Here is an 18971-nt window from a genome sequence, read left to right as displayed (position 1 = left end):
TAGAGGTTCAAGACCAGTCCTGGCAAGTAGAATCCATCTCCAAAATAACCAAAGCAAAAAGGGCTGAAGGTGTGGCTCAAGCTGTGGAGCATTGGCTTTGCAAGTGTGAAGCCCTGAGCTCAAACTCCAGTACCACAAAAAAAACACCAAAAAAACTTTTGAGAGTCATGTGGTACTGAGAATTGCCCAAGCAAGTGCTACTCAGTCCCACTCTATCTCCTTTCTTTGTTGTTTTGAAGAGCTGACAGTATTCACTGTGACAAATTTAAACTATCAGGTAGCTAACCTATTATCAATCATTGTTCACCTAACTATAAAGTGAAAGACAGCTAAGTAACTAACCTGAGGTCATAAATCCCAGAAAAATCATTTATGTCTCAATACCCGTCCCTAAGAAGGCCACTTAATTCCAGCTGTTGGCTACACTTCATTTCTATGCTGCTGTTTTCCTTTCCTTTTCCCAATCGGATTATGTTGCTGCATCACAGTACATCTACACTGACAGCTTCCATTTTCCCCAGAGTTTTCCATCACCACCAAAGTTATTTTATTGAAATGGATTTTTTTTTGGAGGGGGGAGGCAGTACTAGAGTTTGAACTCAGGGCCTTGGCTTTCTACTTAAGTTAGCCACGCCCCTTGCCCTTCATTAGTTTGCATACAGGTTCTTACTTTTGGCCAGGATAGCCTCAGACCCTGTTCCTCTTATCTCTGCCTATGCTTGGTTGGGTTTACTGGCATGAGTCACTGTGCACCTGAACTGGTTTTTTTAAATCAGTACAGCAAGGTGGACATCCAAGATAGATGTCCTCCCAATTTTGTTTCTTTACTGTTATATCTAACAAATTCTATAAACAACAACTGATGAAACCATTTTAATTGTGTACTGTAATCCTAGCTACTCAGGAGACAAAGGATCAGGAGGACTGCAGTTTGAAAACAGCCCAGGCATACAGTTCGAGACCCTATCCCCATCTTGGAGAAAAAAAAAAAGGGCTGGGGGAGTGGCTCAAGGTATAGACCCTGAGTTCAAACCCCAATTCCACCAAAAAAAGGCAAGGGAAATGAGAAACCTCAAAGAAAAAAAAAAATTAAAAATACTCAACTAGATAACTGTAAATAGAAGAAAGACAAGACTAGGAAACAACATTAAAAAAAACAAACTGCTACCAAGGTAAACTCCCTTTAAACTGGGACAGAGAACTTAAATCACTTGGTGGGCAAGTGGAGATGTAAAAAAAGAGTATGGAGATGGGGATGTAGCTAAGTGGTAGAGAGCTTGTCTGCCATGTGTCAGGGTTTTGTGGGGGGAGGGGGAGGTACTTTAAAAACCTACAGAGACACATTCAGGCACAAAAAGATAAAGATTTCCTTTCCTCACAACTTTCCACAATGTTCAGTGGCTATTGTATATATCAAGTCACCAATACCTCCATTCCAGGAGGAATGCTCTTTACTAGAGAAGTATCAGTTTTGACTTTGCCAAAGTAACAGACAGCTGACTCTGCTTCCTATTCACCCTCCACTAATTCAACTGGAATTAGTAGCTGATATAACTAATAGAAAAAGAAAAGCTTCATCAACTTTTAAGAGGACAGTGGAAAGAACACATACTACAATCCACAGAATATCTACAACTGTGATATTCAAAGCTGGAAGCTTGCTCATGTAGCATTAGTATACGATGATCCAGAAAGCAAAAGTATTTATTTAAGAATAGTAAGGAGAGAGCAGAGCTCTAACATGAAGAAACTAAGAGTTGTCCAACAATGAAATACTTTCATTGAGAAATGAGCATTCTACCTGGCCGTGGAAGACAAGTTAAAGAAGAGGCTGAATGAACACCTTTTAGGAATGCCAGATTTCTAAACACCAAGAATAGTTATTTTAAAAAAATGCTACATTAGGTTTATAAGGTCCCATTATAAGATAATTTTTTAAGCAGGTTAGGTATCCTGCTTAATTTCAGTTTAATTTCACAATTAAAAACAAAAGATAAAAGATAGTCCTGTAAAACCCTTACTCATTGTCCATGCAGGGTAAGTCTGAATGAATGGAAGCAGCTGACCCTAGTAGGAAAAAGAAAAAGTAATGTCAAAGAGTTCCAGCATCACCTACTTTGAATTACATTCTTAGAAAATCTAAAGCCTGGGATTAAGGATGTAGGTCAGTGGTACAGTGCTTGCTTAGTATGCATAAAGTCATGGGTTCAAGCCTCAGCACCAAAAACTATAAAAATTCTAAAGCTTGTAGACTTGAAAAACAATGTTTCAATCAGACAATGTTAAAGGACGTCTTATGAATTCCTAATTGCTTTAATCAATACAACAATCATACAACAGAATTATTTATATACATTCCTTGGGAGTTCAATGTGAAAAGATGCAAACTGAGTCCAGAATAGTAGCACACGTCTGTTATCCCAGAACTCCTGAAGCTGAGACAGGAGGATCCTGAGTATGAAGTTAACCTGGGCAACATACTGAGTTCAAGTATAGCCTGGGCAAAACAGTGCCACCCTGTCTCAAAAACCAAAGTCAGGCATGGTGGCAACATGGCTGTAATTCCAGCTACTCAGGAGGCAGAGATCAGGAAGAATGAGTTTTAAAACAGCCTGGGCAAAAAGTTACTGAAATCCCATTTCGACAAATAAACTGGACATAATCCAACTACAGAAAGGCATATGTAAGAGAGTCATCTTTCGAAGCTAGCCCTGGGCAAAAAAAGAAAGACCCTGTATAAAAAAATGAAGCAAAAAGGGCTGAAGGCATGACAAGTCACAGAATGCCATGCCTGCATAGCAAGTACCAAGTCCTGACTTCAAAGCCCAATACTGCCCCCTCAAAAGAGTGAACTATAATTCAGAAAGGCTTTAAATTATTGTGTTTGGTTTTCTATGTTTGAATAACAGTACTGAGGGGAATGCAATGAAATACCTATTAATTTACAACATTAGGCTCTAATATCAAGAACTGTCTTGGCCCTTCTTCCTAAGACTATTGGCAAATCTTGCCTACACTATCCAAATTTTAAGAGTACTTTACCTACTTGAAGAAATAAGTAAAAAGATTCATTTTAGTAAAAATCACTGCAAGTAAATAACTATATAAATGACAAATCCCCTTCATGGATTAATCCATTTTCATGAATTTTTCTCCATTTTAAGGGTTTTGTTGATGAAGCTATAAATATGTAATGATTTAGACAAACCAGCAAATATCCTTATTTAGCACATACCTTAATGTGCAAATGAGGCACAATGTAATGATTTACTAATAGTCTCTGCCCTGAAGAAGTTTACCACTAACCTGGAAAAACAAGTAAGGCTGGGCACCTGTGGCTCATGCCTGTAATCCTAGTTGGGAGGCTGAGATCAAGAGGACCAAGGTTCCAGTCCAACCCGGGCAAATACTTGCCAGGATTCCATTTCCAAAAAAACCAGGACAAAATGGACGGGAGGTGTGGCTCAACAGTTGAGTACCTGCTTTACAAGCATGAAATCCTGAGTTCAAACCCCAGTCCCACCAAAAGAAAAAAAGATTAAGTCTAAAAATGTCAAGGAAGAATCCAGACAATAAATAATAGAAGTTGTTAAAAGAAATATAAAAGCTTGGTCAAGAAGCAAACCTTTTCCTTTCCTCAGTAATCATGAATTGCGAACTCTTCCCAGTTAAGTCTCTGTCTTCCATGATTTTAAACTCATATTCTATTCAATAAAAGCATTGGTGTAGCCTGTGGAATAAGTAACAAAATGAGATGAAGCCAAGCAATTTACAGTTTCAATTTTGGCTGAAATTCTCTTCAGCAACATCTCTCATTCCTCTTCACTGCACATATATCATCTATTTCTCACAGAAAAAAAAAAAAAGAACCAATTACTAGAAGATATCTAGGAGTTTGGAATACAAGAATTTAAGATGGAAGAATCTGGAATACAAGAATTTAAGATCACATGTGCTACTTCTTTCAACTGTTTTTTGTTTGTTTTTCTAGCCGTACTGGGGCTTGAACTCAGGGCCTCATGCTCACTAAGCAGACACTCATCACGTGAGCCACTCCACCAGCCTCTGCTGACTTTTCTAATTTATAACACACCATGCTTGAGAGTGGCAAAAGTGCATTTTGGTCTTATCAAGACACAATGAGAAACTTTACAGTTTAAACTTTTAAAAGTTCATTTCATTACAATCATATGTACCATAATAATGGATACACTAGGACTTTTACCCCACTGCTACTTTTAGGACCCCATTACATGGACAACCCACAAACACAAAGTTCACCAATGCAACATTAATATAGGTCTAATAATAAAGAAATAAAAAGTTTTTTTCTGCCAGGCACTAGTGGCTCAGAACTGTAGTCATAGCTACTTGGGAGGCTGAGACAAGGATGCTCCAGGTTCAAGGCAAGCCCAGACCCCATCTCCAAAATAACCACAACAAAATGGACTGGAGGTGTGGCTCAAGAGGTAGAACGCCTGCTTTGCAAGTGTGAAGCCCTGAGTTCAAATCCCAATTCCAACCCCAAAATAAAGGTTTTTTTTCTTGTGCATTCATCTTTTTTAAAAAGAAACTTTAATTAAAATTAAGAACTTAAGAGCAAAAGTCCTCACTTGGTTCTACAGGATAATTGAGCATGAGGCACTGCACTTAAATTGAACATTATAAATTCTAATTACCCCCATAAAACATTAGGAAGAACTTTGGAAATCACCCATTCCAACCTGAGGCATTTGTATAACAATCTCTATTTCTTCTTCTATAAAATGAATTGGACTAAATTCTAAGGTGATTTAAGCTCTAAAAAAAAAAAAACCCTGTAAGATTCTGTAACAGTATAATAAAGTCATGACAAAGTTGCTGTATTTGTTTAACCTTTTGCAAGTAAAAAATATATATGGATGAAACGGCACTAACCTAATCTTCATCTAGCCCTAAAAATAAACTAAGAAATCAACTACTTAAAATTATGACAGATTGCATGCTTAATCTATAAATCACACAAAATGTATTCTCATTCAAGTATCTGCTACCTGGGAGGTATCCTAGAGTAAAATACTTTGGCCACATTGAAACAACCCATTCTCATTACAGTACCTAAAAGACTCTCACCCCAGTAAAAGCACCCATATTATGAGGGAATCGCAGTTTAACCTTGTTTAAATATTTCTCTGCACACGCACGTGTGCATACACACACAAAGGAAGGGAGGGAGACAACAAATTATGCATTGTTAACTTTTTCTTCTGGTTGTGGCAAGGTGAATGCCAAAGTAACCTTGCCCTCTGCATTGCAGAGGAACAGATCTTGCAACCAGTGGAAAAGCTAACACAACAGAGACCCTAACTGTCAAGAAAAACCTCAGATGTTAGTCTTAAGATTTTACTTATAAATAGTTAAGAATGGGTTTATTTCAAAACCTTTAACATAAATCCTATACAACAGCTGCCTCAAAAATTCTAAGAGGTACACTGCAATGCTCTAGAAAGAATGTTATCCTCACTCACAACTCTAGTTTTTATGAGCAATATTAACTGCAAAGATGTAAGTGGATAGTCTTTAGGAATGATTTAAAAATATTACATTTTGACTATCAGCTTTGATTACATATTGGTTACCAAGCTGTTGAGCTGGTTTTTGGTGTTTTGTTGTTTTTTTTTTAAGAGAACACTGGTACTTTCACCTATCAAAGTCACTAGAGACAAAACCTATTACTATTTGCAAAGAGTACAGCCATTTTAAATGTTATCTATTAGAACATTCTTTATTCTACATCAAAACTCATTACATCTTGCAATATCAAATGAGCACTTTCTCCTATAAAAACTAAGACTTGGTTTTGAAATTATGTCTTACACAGCCTAAGGCTCAGTTCTGTAGAAAAGAACTGATGAAGAAAACTAGGTAGTAAATCACTCAATTCAGTATTATTTGTATTTAACCAGCTAGAAGATTTGTAAATGAGGTTTTACATTTGTTTCTCCTTATCTGTGTTGTATTTCTTCTCTTTTCTAAACATTCATGTAGGCTTTATTAGTCCGAATTTCAAAAACCACCAAGCCATTTAGTTGCATTATGTAACAAGATCATATTTCATCATGTTAAGCATGCATTCTCATGGAACAGATGCTTAGCTTTCCTCTGATGGCTCCAATTATTAGAAAGTGAACAAATAACTTTGTTTTTAAAATTAAATACAATTGTTTCAATTCTGTCTTAAAGTGATGCTACATATTAGTAATCTTTGTTACAACACTTAAATTTAGAATGAGGGGAAGCACTTTGGTTCAGAAGCTTCCAGTGTGAATGGATGAGAATCAAATACAGTTCAAATCTCAGTTGCTAAATTGAAGTAAAAAGAAATCCAGTTGAAAAGAGTATCTTACTTTCTTCATTAAGGGTTTCTAAAAAGAAATCTGAAACTGATTTGCAAAGCAAATCCTACTTTAGCTACATTTGAAATGATCACCCTGTTGAAAAATGACTCAGTTATTAAATCCTCTATATAAATCACCTAGTTATATTAGAAAATTAAACTACAAGCAAGATTGTTTAATTTAAGAGAAAACCCAAATGACTTGAGTTGCTCAAAAAATAAAATTGTAGTTTTAATAGCAACCAGTATTGCCAATTCAACTATTTAACAAGTAGGTAGCTCAGTCTGTTACTTATCAAAAAGCTTCACCTAACTGTAACTTGACCTTCCACTGCTATTTAAGCAGCCTAAACACTGATCCCCCACCACCACCAAAAAAAGATAGATACTAAATATATTTGTAATGTTTGTCATTACAAGGCAAATATTCAGTATTTGCTAGCCAAGTCAATAATCTCTTGTAACAATGTCATTACTTTCTCCTTTATAATTTACAGGGAAGAGATACCAATATATAGTAAGTAATACACAGCTATACACAAGTAACCCGTCATGGCTCAAGTCCTCATGAGGATTATAAACTTGCTTTCTACTTTTTTAAGAATGCACCTGAACATTCGAATCTAACAGTCACCACACAAATACATTGGCTGCTAATCAGTACCTGACTTTTTATGACCACCTTTGAAGATTCTTCAATCACTAAAATGTCTTATTACATCATTAACACTATTTCTATTTTACAAGAAAACAAGAGATTCCCTGGAAATTCAGAAATTTAAACCTTTCAAGCATCAGCCAGATTGAGAGTATTGTTTATTGCACTGAGACTACTCAAATTAGTCTCAAATAGGGTGGCAATAAAAACTAAAATCACAGGGCAAATCTCAGAGACATGGGCCTAGGCACACTTACTCTATTCCATATTTGAGTGCAGCTACTTTACGCTTAAAATACTTCCACTACTTTGTTAACATAAATCTATTTCACACACTAATAAAACACACTTGTATACTAAAATAAAAGATTATCAAAAAAGCTAAAAATCTCATCTTTCAATTTCAAACAAAGTCCTGGAAATGCAAGCAAAATTTTCTTTCAATATTGAGACAGGCGTATCAGAGGTAAATGTGCGTCTTAAAACTCACCAAAAATGTAAAATAAAATAAACCAGTAAATAAACAATTAAAATTAAGAACTAAATCGCCAGCTTATTTCTCACAGCCCAAAAAACTACCATCTCAACACTTCAGTAACACTATCAGACGGCTGGCTAACTAAACATTTTAATATGATTTCTTCACAACTAAAGATGTTATAAAACTATGGTGTGCTAGAGGGAGGCAAGCACAAGTTTTATCAAAAGAAAGTTCTATTTTACTTTTTAAGGTAAAAGGCAAGTTGGCATTATTAGTAATCACAGATGTAATTACGCCATTTTTTGGTACTACTCATTTCTTTCTCCCTTTCCACCGTTAATCTAACTGAAGGAAGAATTACTCTGCAGAGACCCTCTCTCTACACGTGCCCCTCTAAACAGAGTTGGTACACTGTCCTACTCCGGGAGCATAAAACAAAAGGCTGACTTGCTAAGATGTCCCTCCATGTGGCCCAAAATGGCTAAATAATAAATTTTTTACATGGGTGTGGTTCGATCTTTTTGGAGGGGCGAGGGAGGCCGGCCGGGGCGGCTGGTCTCTGCCCTCCCCCCTGCTTTCGCTTTGTGCTCACAATGCAGCTCCTGTACAGCGCTTCCCTCCCCGCAGCCGCCGCCATGTTAGACTCGCTCCATGTGCCCCGAGACCCAGCGACCGTCTCAAGACTAACCTGGACCCCCCCCACCCCTCTCCCAACCAGTCACAATCCATAGAGACCCCGGGCTCTCTCAGAGTCCCCCAGGGGTAAAAAGTAGCTGCAGAACCACCTCGCACCAGGGCTGAGCCCGAGGCTCGGGGGGAGCCTAGACAATTGAAACAAAGAGGTGGAAACGTAGGGCGCCCACCGAGAGGGCGGGGGCGAGCAGAGCGGAGGCCCACTCCGGACGGGCGAGCCGGCCCAGCCTCCCGGGAAAAAGCGGCCAGGCCGGAAGGCACGGAACCGAGCGGACGAACCCGCGGCCCTTAAGACACAGGGCGCCCCAACTCCACGCACACCCGGGCCTCTCCATTTCCTCCCTGCTGGCCCGGGCGACCGGCCCCACCCTCGGCATCCCACCCCCTGGCCGCCGCCACCCGGGACGAGTAACCGAGGCCTGGGGCAGCACGGCGTCCGGGTCAGGTGACGGGCACCCCCCCGAGGCGCGCGTTTTCTGCGCTCGAAGCTCCGTCCACCGGGAGACGGGCGGGATAATGGGGGGATGGGAGGACGCGGAAAATAGCGAAGGCCACCGCGGTCAGGGTCGCGCCACCATCCCTCCCTCTCCCGCCAACTCCAGGCACCTTTTTCTTCTCCAGGTTCCGAAGTTTCTTATCGATCACCCCGAGAATCTGCTTCATGGCCTCGGTCTGGACAGCGCCGGTGCCGGTTGCGGGGTGCTGAGAAGCCGGCGCAGCGGCCCCGGCTCCCGCCGCCGCCTCACTCCCGGAGGAACCTGACGGCGGTGGCGGTCCCGACGACTTGCTGCCGCTTCCGCTGTGGCTGGTGGCCGACGGCATCTTTTAGACCGAGAGAAGAGAGAAGAAAAAGCGGGAGGAAGGACAAGAGCGGCGAGTCAGGAGACGGACGGGGCGAGACGCGGGACAAAACGCGCAGCGGGCGGGAGCCTGCGCGAACGGTGGGGGAGGGGGCGGCGCGCACCGCCGGCAGGAAGAGCGCGGGCGCGCGCGCGCGACCCGCCAGCAGGGCGCCCGGCCGCCCCGCCCCTCCCCTCCCCTCCCCTCCCTTCCCCCGCGCGACCGCGGTCCGCCCTGCCAGCTCCGGGGCACCGAGCTCGCGACGGGGGCGGGGCCTTGCGGCGCGGCCGCCAATGGCCAGTGCAACGGTCCCCTATCGGGGCGAGCCTGGACTGATCACTTTCCAAGAGGGGAGGAGAGAGAGGTCCGGGACAGGAGTGGAAAAGGACACCTGGGATGACCAGGATGGGGGTGGGGGGAGCACTTGAGGAGCAAGCCCCTCCCGACGCTCCGACTGGTCCGGAGGTAAAGGACACTCATGCGCAGCGGCCCTCTTTCCCCTTCAGCGCCTCGGTCCAGGGTGGCGCTCACCGTGCGCGCGCGGAGTCGCTGGAGGTCCCGAATGTGCAGCTGAAGGGGCAAGGGTGGCGCTGCGTCCCGGGCAATGTCGTGCGCTCCGTGGGCGCTGACCGCTTCACCCAGTACCCGCTGCTCTGAGCCGCTCCTAGTGAGACGAGAGCCGGCGCGGGAGGGACTCAGCCAGCTAGCCAGCCCTCTAGGGCTCAGGGGGCGGGAGCAGCGGGCAGGGGCCTTCGGGCCGCTCGGGCTGCCCGACACGAACGCCTGTAGGGAAGGGCTGACCGGACACTTCCCCTTCCAGGCCTGAGCTCCCATCCCGTGAGGCAGCCATTAATAATAGGAGCACACGTGCCCTAGAGGCTGAGGGATCAGTGTCTTCAGTTTTGAGCGAAATCGAATCTGGGGTCCTTCAGGCAAAATTGCTTGACGTCCAAACGCGGACAATAGGTGTCAAGCAGCTGGCTTTGGAGCTGGCCACTGCCTGGTGTAGAGCCCTTATTTGGTGGAGTTGGGGGGAGGGGGAGCAGAGGTTTCTGCAAGTAGGGGTGCGCCGAGTGGGTAGTGCAACCCCAGCTTCTGGAATTCCTTCTATACACAGAGCAAGCAAACTCCTTCACCCCAAAGACAACTCTCTTCCCCACAAAACAACCACACAGTAACCCAAGCGTTCTCTGTAGAATGTCGGGAACGAGCATGGTTGGTGGCTTTTAAAATCTGAAGACTACAGGCGCATGTTAAAATCACCTTCAACTACTCTGAGGTGACTTGTGTCCAATTGACCTGAGGATTATGAATTATTAGGCTTTTTTTCCTTTGGTTTAGATTTACGTAAAACTTCAAAGATGTTAAATGAAATTGTTGGGGTGTTTTCTTCAAGAGAATTATTCCAGGGGGGTGTGGGTATGGATAGCGAACAAAAAAAAACAAGTACTGGAGGGAAATGTATTAAAAGGATTATAATCAGTGGAAAAATCGGGAACATAAAGTTGTATAACAACAGTAAGTGACCAATTTATAATTTAAATTCCATGAAAAAAGTACTTAGAAGAGGGTTCTACCAAACCCACTGTTCCCTGGAGAATAAAATGAGTAATACTGTCTGGCAACAGTGCATCCTTGAGGGAGCCTAGAGAAACAGCAGCCTCTGGCCTTGACATATTCCAGTTAGCTGCAAAATCTGTTATCCAAGTATTTATTGAGCACCTTATTGCATAGTAGGAATTCTTCAGGGCTAGGGATTGTGAACAAAAAAAAAAAATCTATGCTCATGGAGTTTACAGTTTAAGTAAGGGAAGACAAGTAAATACATGTCAGATAGTGAAGTAAAAAAGAAAGGGAAAAACAGGACAGAGTGGTCAGGAAAAGCTTTGTTGACATATGAGCCAGGACTGAAGAAAGTAAGGCCAAGCTGTAGAAGAAAAATTTTCCAGTAGAGGGAACACCAAGTACCAAGATCTGAGGTGGACGATGCTTGGTGGGTTCAAGGATCAGCAAGGAAGTCATAGTGGCTAAAGCAGAGAGTAGAAGCTCAAAGACATAGAGCTGTTAGAGTGAAATGGAGAGCCTTAGTTTTATGATCAACCTATATTTTTAATCACTCTTGCTTCTGCATAAAGAATTCACATTTCAGGCTGGAGGTGTGGCATAAGTGGTAGAGCATTTATCTTGCAAGTGCAAAGCCCTGACTGATTTCAAAACCCCAGTACCACACCAAAAAAAGAAAGAAAGAAAAGAAAGAATTTATGTGCTACTTAGAGTTAAATTAAAACAATAAAAAAAGGGAGGTTGAGATCAGGAGGATCATGGTTTGAGGCAGCCCAGAGAAATAGTTCACGAGAGCCATCTCAAAAAAAAAATTATAATAAGCAGAGCAAAATGGACTGGAAGTGTGGTTTATGTGATAGAGCACCTGTTTTGCAAGTATAAAGCCCTGAGATCTAACCCATGTCTCACCAAAAAAAAAAAAAAAAATTATGGAAAGTCCGTATTGGAGATAAGAGGGTGAAGCTAGGAGACCAGGTGGGAGCTATTGAAATGTTCTATTCCACAGTGGTGGTAGCCAAGGGCAGGGACAAACAGTGAAGGTAGTCACAAGAGTTGGATTCATTATATATTGTAATAGTAGAACCACCGGATTTCCTAAGCAGTTGTATGTCAGGTGTGAGAGAAGTGAAAGTTTACCTAAGGTTAAGCACCTAAACTACACTTAGCACTGTGACAATTCTGCTAGGCCTAGAGGCTAGAAAGGAAAGTTATAATCCTAAACTACTTGCAACTCTAAAGTGTATTTAGTACAACCAATATCACCACCACCTATCACCACTGGCTCAGACCCCAAACCAGACCTCCTGAATGAATCTGCATTTTAACAAAATCTCCAGGAGGTTTGTATGTACATTAAAGTTTGAAAACATCATTTGCTTGATTCCTCAAAGTTTGACCAATATGTTTGAGATCAGGCATGAAATACTCTGGTAGACAAATTCTCCCTGGATCTATAGGATTAGAAACTCCTAGAGGGAAGTCCAGCAGTCTGTGCTTTAATAAGGCCCCTGGGTGATCCTGATGGGTGCCAAAGTATGAGACCAGAGTGAGACCTGTAATAATTCAAGTTTGAATAGAAGAAGGCTTGAGATAAAGTAAGGTCCCTTCTGCTTCTCCTTGCCATATTATCCAGTAGCAGTTACCCAACATAATCATGGTAGCTAAATAAGGCTTTTATTCAAGGAAAAAGATCTTTGTCAACACAGATGACAAAGATTCTCAATTGGTGGTCTGTCTTAGAACCCATAAGATATCAAGATAAACCAAGTTATGCTGTAAAAATATCCCAAAAGTTCTATAACTTAAAAAAAGGAATCTGCAAATTATAGTTCTGTGACCAACTGGCCCTCAGTCTGTTTTTTATAAATAAAGTTTTATTGGGACACATCCATTTTTATTTATGTATATAGTTTCTATGGTCACTTTCATGCCACAGCTGAGCAGAGTTGAGTAGTTGTGACATAGTAGGATGTGCAAAACCTAAAATACTATTTCTTTACAGAAAATTCTTGCAAATCCCTAGCTTAAAACAGCAAATGGTACACAACCATCACAACACAAGGCTTTGTTCACAGTACTCAGTAGACTCAAGCTACATCTCAAGTGTTGCTAACTACTTGAGGAAAGTACTTAGGAATACCTGTAGTAGTTAGTTAAATGCTCCAGACAGATAGCCATGCAATGTATGCAGAGTCACATGATCCCATTCAACCATAGGAGGATCAAGGAATGGCATTCTATCAGATGCCCAGTAGAAAGGGGGATTGGACCTGAAATATTTGGTGAGCTGTACAGTTGCTGTGCTTTCACTTCCTACAATACATCATCTCAATCCCTTTTCTTTGATGTTCTGACATTCTTATAGGATCAGCAAGTCTGGGAAAAACAATACATTTAAGACAAATAGTGTCTTTAGGTTGACTCCCTGCCTAGCCCAATGCTTTGATCTCGATAAAACAAATGTATCTTATTTCCTACTTGATAGGACTAAGGTTATGTTTATGTGAATTTTTGATACTTTAAACTTTTTTTTTCTAATTCAAAGTCATGCAATAGCTTGGAATGATTGTATCATTGAAAAAATAGGAAGCCAGGCTACTCAAGGAGGCAGAGATCAGGAGGATCGCAGTTCAAAGCCAGCCCAGGCAAAATAATTCATGAAACCCTATTTGAAAAACCCAACAACAACAACAAAAGGGCTGGTGGAGTGGCTCAAGATGTAGGCCCTGAGTTCAAACCCCAGTACCGCAAAAAAAAAAAAAAAAAAAAAAAAAAAAACAGAAAATGTAAAGATTTTTTACAGCAAACTAATAAGGGAAAGCAGAATATGTCTATAAGTGGAAAACATTTTCTCAAGTGTTCCCAAACTTGGTACTCAAGTTATATATAATATTATTTAGCAACATAAGTCTCCCAAGTTGACATTTACTTATTTAATGCATTAGACCAGAGCACTCTGAAATCTCCATACATGAAGTGAATAATTGAACTACTTATCCTGACAGTTTTGGCAAAATAGTCTGACTACTTCAATTTGAATCACCCAATAAGCTAATGCCATGTTTATTTGTAGCAAAAGAGGAAGTCTTTCATCTGAGTTACATGGACTGCATCTTTTCTTTGGGTCAACAGTGAGGAACCTAGCCAAAGTGTGAACCAACTTCTCATACAACTAAGACTTAAAGTCTGGCACAGGTGGTTCATGCCTGTAATCCTAGCTACTCAGGAGGCAGAGATCAAGATTGTGGTTCACTGTCTGCCCAGGCAAAAAGCAAGACTCCACAAAAACAAGCACGATCATGCACAAAGTCAGATGAAGAACATGTTTGTAATAGTGGAACTACTCTTCTGGAACTTGGGGAAAGGGGGAGGAAAAAAGAGTGACAGCTTTAGTATAACCACATAACATAAGATGTGAAGGTAGAGGATATAAGGATGTATATTGAAAGTTGTTGAAAATAGGGGGTGGAAGGTAAATGGGTAAAGGAGAGTAATGGAAGGGGTTGAATGGACCAAAGTAAAGTCGATTCACAGCAGGCACACATTGAAGCACCCCTTTGAACATCAACTTAAATATTAATGAAAAACTGGACTGTAAAATAGGTACATTGGGGGAGGGCACTAGTGGAAGGGGGGAGGGTGAACAAAGGAGATTAAGGTGACAGTATGTTATAGATGGACTTCATATACCTCTATGAAACAGAACTAAGAAACCTCTTGCACTTGCTTTAAGTGGGGCAGGGAGGGGGTTGAGAGGGAGAGACGATGAGGGCAATGTAAATAATGTACAATGTAAGTCTAATCAGAATTGTCACTATGAATTCCTCTCCATATAATGAATATGCCCTAATAAAATTTATATAAAAATAAAAATAAAAAACCACCTACTTAGAAAGATGGCAATAATTGTTTAATAATTACAAGGAAAAAGGGAAGAAAAAAGCAAGACTATCTCAAAAATACTCAATAAAAGTGTGGTGGAGTGGCTCAAGGGGTAAAGTACCTGCCTAACAAGCATGAGGACCTGCGTTCTAAACCCCAATACTGCCAAAAAAACCCACTATTTTCAGTCATTTTAATACAAATCAGGCATTTCCATCATAATTTTTTCAGTACTCCCTTTTCTATGATAATTCAACCAATATGTGGCCATGATCCACCACTAACCTGAGCTTTTCAAGGAAAAACAGCCATTATTCTGGGGTTTTTTGGGGGGGAGGGTGGGAACTGGGGCTTGAACTCAAGGTCTTCACCTTGAGCCACTCCACCAGCCCTTTTTGTGTTAGGTATTTTCAAGATAGGCTCTCGAGAACTATTTGCTAAGCAAATAGTTTGAACCTCCATCCTCCTGATCTCTGCCTCCTAAGTAGCTAGGATTACAGGAGTGAGCAACCAGTGCCCAGTCTGTTTTGCTTTTTTACCTCTGTATTTTCAGAAGCAATAGCATGCCAGGCACATATATTTTGGCAATAAAAATATCCTCCATATTAATACCTCAGTGCAGTATCTATTGTGCCATAATTGATCCATTTTATCTCCCTTACTGTAGTCATCCACTGAGATAACCTTTTCCACTTATATTTTGTTCTTTTTTTTTTGGTGAAACTGCAGTTTGAACTCAAGACTTCACACTTGCAAAGCTCTGTTTATTTTGGAGATGGGGGTCTCAAGAACTATTTGCCCAGGCTGGCCCTGATCCAAGATCCTCCAGATATCAGCTCCCAAGCAGCTAGGGTTACAGCCATGAACCACCGGCGCCTGGTCCCGCCAGGCGTTTCTTATTATGTTCTTGTTTTCTTATGTTCACCTTTTGGATCTGTACAACTTGAGCCACTCCACCAGCCCTTTTTTTTTTGTTGGGTATTATTGAGATAGGGTCTCACTTTTTGCCCTGGCTGGCCTTGAGCCAAGATCCTCCTATTTTCTTCTCCCTTCCTCCTCCAGTATCTAGTATTACAGGCATGAGCCACTCAGGCCTGTCTACATTCTGTTGTTATTTAATGAACACCCTTAGAAACTACACACTATATTCAACATAATAGGAAGAATACTTTGACCACAGACACTAAAATTTTCCATGCAATTTCTTATGCGAATTGTCTATTGTTTAAACTTCATGCTTCATGCTTCTATTTCAGTGGTTTTTAACCTATGGTGATTTTGCTGCTTAGCAAATCTTCAGACAATGCTTCAGCAAATACTTCAGACAATGTCTGAAGGTGTGTTAGTTGTTACAACTTGAGGAGTGGTGGTAACTATATATCCGGGAGGTACAGGCTAAGGGTGCTCCTAAAATCCTACAATGTACAGAATACAGAATTATTCAGATCAAGATGTCAATGATGCCAAGGTTGAGAATGCCTGTTCTGTAAAAGGCTAAAAACATTATCATTTGTTTTAATACTTTACAAGTAAAAAATACTGAAAGAACATTGGCCAAAAAAAGTGTCCTTAGATATAAAGTATGAAAAAAAATAAAATTGAACTATCAACAGATAATAACCTAGCATCTTAGCAGTTGGTGTGTAATCATGGTCTTTTCCAGGCAATATGTGTACTATGTATCCCACTAATAAAAACCTCTGTGAACAATAAATTTGAGAAAAATAATTTCCTTCAAGATGAGAAGTAACTGCTCTACAAGTTTTATAAGGAATAAAACTTTATGTGTCTCCCTCCAAAAAGGAGAACTATAGGCCAATCTCCTTAATGAACATTGATGCAAAAATCCTCAACAAAATAATGGCAAACCGAATTCAGCAACACATCAAAAAGATTATCCACCACGACCAGGTAGGCTTCATCCCAGGGATGCAGGGGTGGTTCAACATACGAAAATCAATAAACGTAATAAACCACATTAACAGAAGCAAAGACAAAAACCACTTAATCATCTCAATAGACGCAGAAAAAGCCTTTGATAAGATCCAACATCATTTCATGATAAAAGCTCTAAGAAAACTAGGAATAGAAGGAAAGTTCCTCAACATTATAAAAGCTATATATGACAAACCTACAGCCAGCATTATACTTAACGGAGAAAAATTAAAACCGTTCCCTCTAAAATCAGGAACCAGACAAGGATGCCCACTATCTCCACTCCTATTCAACATAGTACTGGAATTCCTAGCCAGAGCAATTAGGCAAGAAGAAGGAATAAAAGGAATACAAATAGGTAAAGAAACTGTCAAAATATCCCTATTTGCAGACGACATGATCCTATACCTTAAAGACCCAAAAAACTCTACTCAGAAGCTTCTAGACATCATCAATAGCTATAGCAAAGTAGCAGGATATAAAATCAACATAGAAAAATCATTAGCATTTCTATACACTAACAATGAGCAAATGGAAAAAGAATGTATGAAAACAATTCCATTTACAATAGCCTCAAAAAAAATCAAATACCTAGGTGTAAACCTAACAAAAGATGTGAAAGACCTCTACAAGGAAAACTATACACTTCTGAAGAAAGAGATTGAGGAAGACTATAGAAAGTGGAGAGATCTCCCATGCTCATGGATTGGTAGAATCAACATAGTAAAAATGTCGATACTCCCCAAAGTAATCTACATGTTTAATGCAATTCCCATCAAAATTCCAATGACATTCATTAAAGAGATTGAAAAATCTACTGTGAAATTTATATGGAAACACAAGAGGCCACGAATAGCCAAGGCAATACTCAGTCAAAAGAACAATGCAGGAGGTATCACAATACCTGACTTCAAACTATATTACAAAGCAATAACAATAAAAACAGCATGGTACTGGCACAAAAACAGACATGAAGACCAGTGGAACAGAATAGAGGATCCAGATATGAAGCCACACAACTATGAGCAACTTATCTTTGACAAAGGAGCTAAAAATATACGATGGAGAAATAGCAGCCTCTTCAACAAAAACTGCTGGGAAAACTGGTTAGCAGTCTGCAAAAAACTGAAACTAGATCCATGTATATCACCCTATACCAAGATTAACTCAAAATGGATCAAGGATCTTAATATCAGACCCCAAACTCTTAAGTTGATACAAGAAAGAGTAGGAAATACTCTGGAGTTAGTAGGTATAGGTAAAAACTTTCTCAATGAAACCCCAGCAGCACAGCAACTAAGAGATAGCATAGATAAATGGGACCTCATAAAACTAAAAAGCTTCTGTTCATCAAAAGAAATGGTCTCTAAACTGAAGAGAACACCCACAGAGTGGGAGAAAATATTTGCCAATTATACATCAGACAAAGGACTGATAACCAGAATATACAGGGAACTTAAAAAACTAAATTCTCCCAAAACTAATGAACCAATAAAGAAATGGGCATGTGAACTAAACAGAACTTTCTCAAAAGAAGAAATTCAAATGGCCAGAAAACACATGAAAAAATGCTCACCATCTCTAGCAATAAAGGAAATGCAAATTAAAACCACACTAAGATTCCACCTCACCCCTGTTAGAATAGCCATCATCAGCAACACCACCAACAACAGGTGTTGGCGAGGATGTGGGGAAAAAGGAACCCTTTTACACTGTTGGTGGGAATGTAGACTAGTACAACCACTCTGGAAAAAAGTTTGGAGGCTACTTAAAAAGATGGACATCGATCTACCATTTGATCCAGCAATACCACTCTTGGGGATATACCCAAAAGACTGTTACTCCAGAGGCACCTGCACATCCATGTTTATTGCGGCACTATTCACAATAGCCAAGTTATGGAAACAGCCAAGATGTCCCAGCACTGACGAATGGATTAAGAAAATGTGGTATCTATACACAATGGAATTTTATGCAGCCATGAAGAAGAACGAAATGTTATCATTCGCTGGTAAATGGATGGAATTGGAGAACATCATTCCGAGTGAGGTTAGCCTGGCTCAAAAGACCAAAAATCATATGTTCTCCCTCATATGTGGACATTAGATCAAGGGCAAACACAACAAGGGGATTGGACTATGAGCACATGATAAAAGCGAGAGCACACAAGGGAGGGGTGAGGATAGGTAAGACACCTAAAAAACTAGCTAGCATTTGTTGCCCTTAACGCAGAGAAACTAAAGCAGATACCTTAAAGCAACTGAGGCCAATAGGAAAAGGGGACCAGGAACTAGAGAAAAGGTTAGATCAAAAAGAATTAACCTAGAAGGTAACACCCACACACAGGAAATCAATGTGAGTCAATGCCCTGTATAGCTATCCTTATCTCAACCAGCAAAACCCCTTGTTCCTTCCTATTATTGCTTATACTCTCTCTACAACAAAATTAGAGATAAGGGCAAAATAGTTTCTGCTGGGTATTGAGGGGGGGAGCGGGAGGGGGTGGAGTGGGTGGTAAGGGAGGGGGTGGGGGCAGGGGGGAG

At 40.7% G+C, this 18971-nt stretch overlaps 1 protein-coding gene across 1 annotated transcript in view; it reads right to left on the bottom strand.

Moving 5' to 3' along the window:
• The window catches only part of Caprin1 (cell cycle associated protein 1), a 35839-nt gene extending 26096 nt beyond the window's left edge, over positions 1-9743 (bottom strand). Inside the window, exons 1-2 of the mRNA XM_020183361.2 lie at positions 9580-9743; positions 8815-9030 (exon numbers count right to left, since the gene is read on the bottom strand). Of these exons, the coding sequence (XP_020038950.1) occupies positions 8815-9030 (216 nt within the window). The 5' untranslated portion in view covers positions 9580-9743. The remainder of the gene's footprint in view (positions 1-8814; positions 9031-9579) is intronic.
• Positions 9744-18971: the final 9228 nt, after the last annotated feature.

This window comes from Castor canadensis, chromosome 1, assembly GCF_047511655.1.
Source record: "Castor canadensis chromosome 1, mCasCan1.hap1v2, whole genome shotgun sequence".
Taxonomy (NCBI): Eukaryota; Metazoa; Chordata; class Mammalia; order Rodentia; family Castoridae; genus Castor; species Castor canadensis.
Note: the sequence above shows the minus strand (reverse complement) of the source record. Positions and strands in the feature narration are given on the sequence as shown.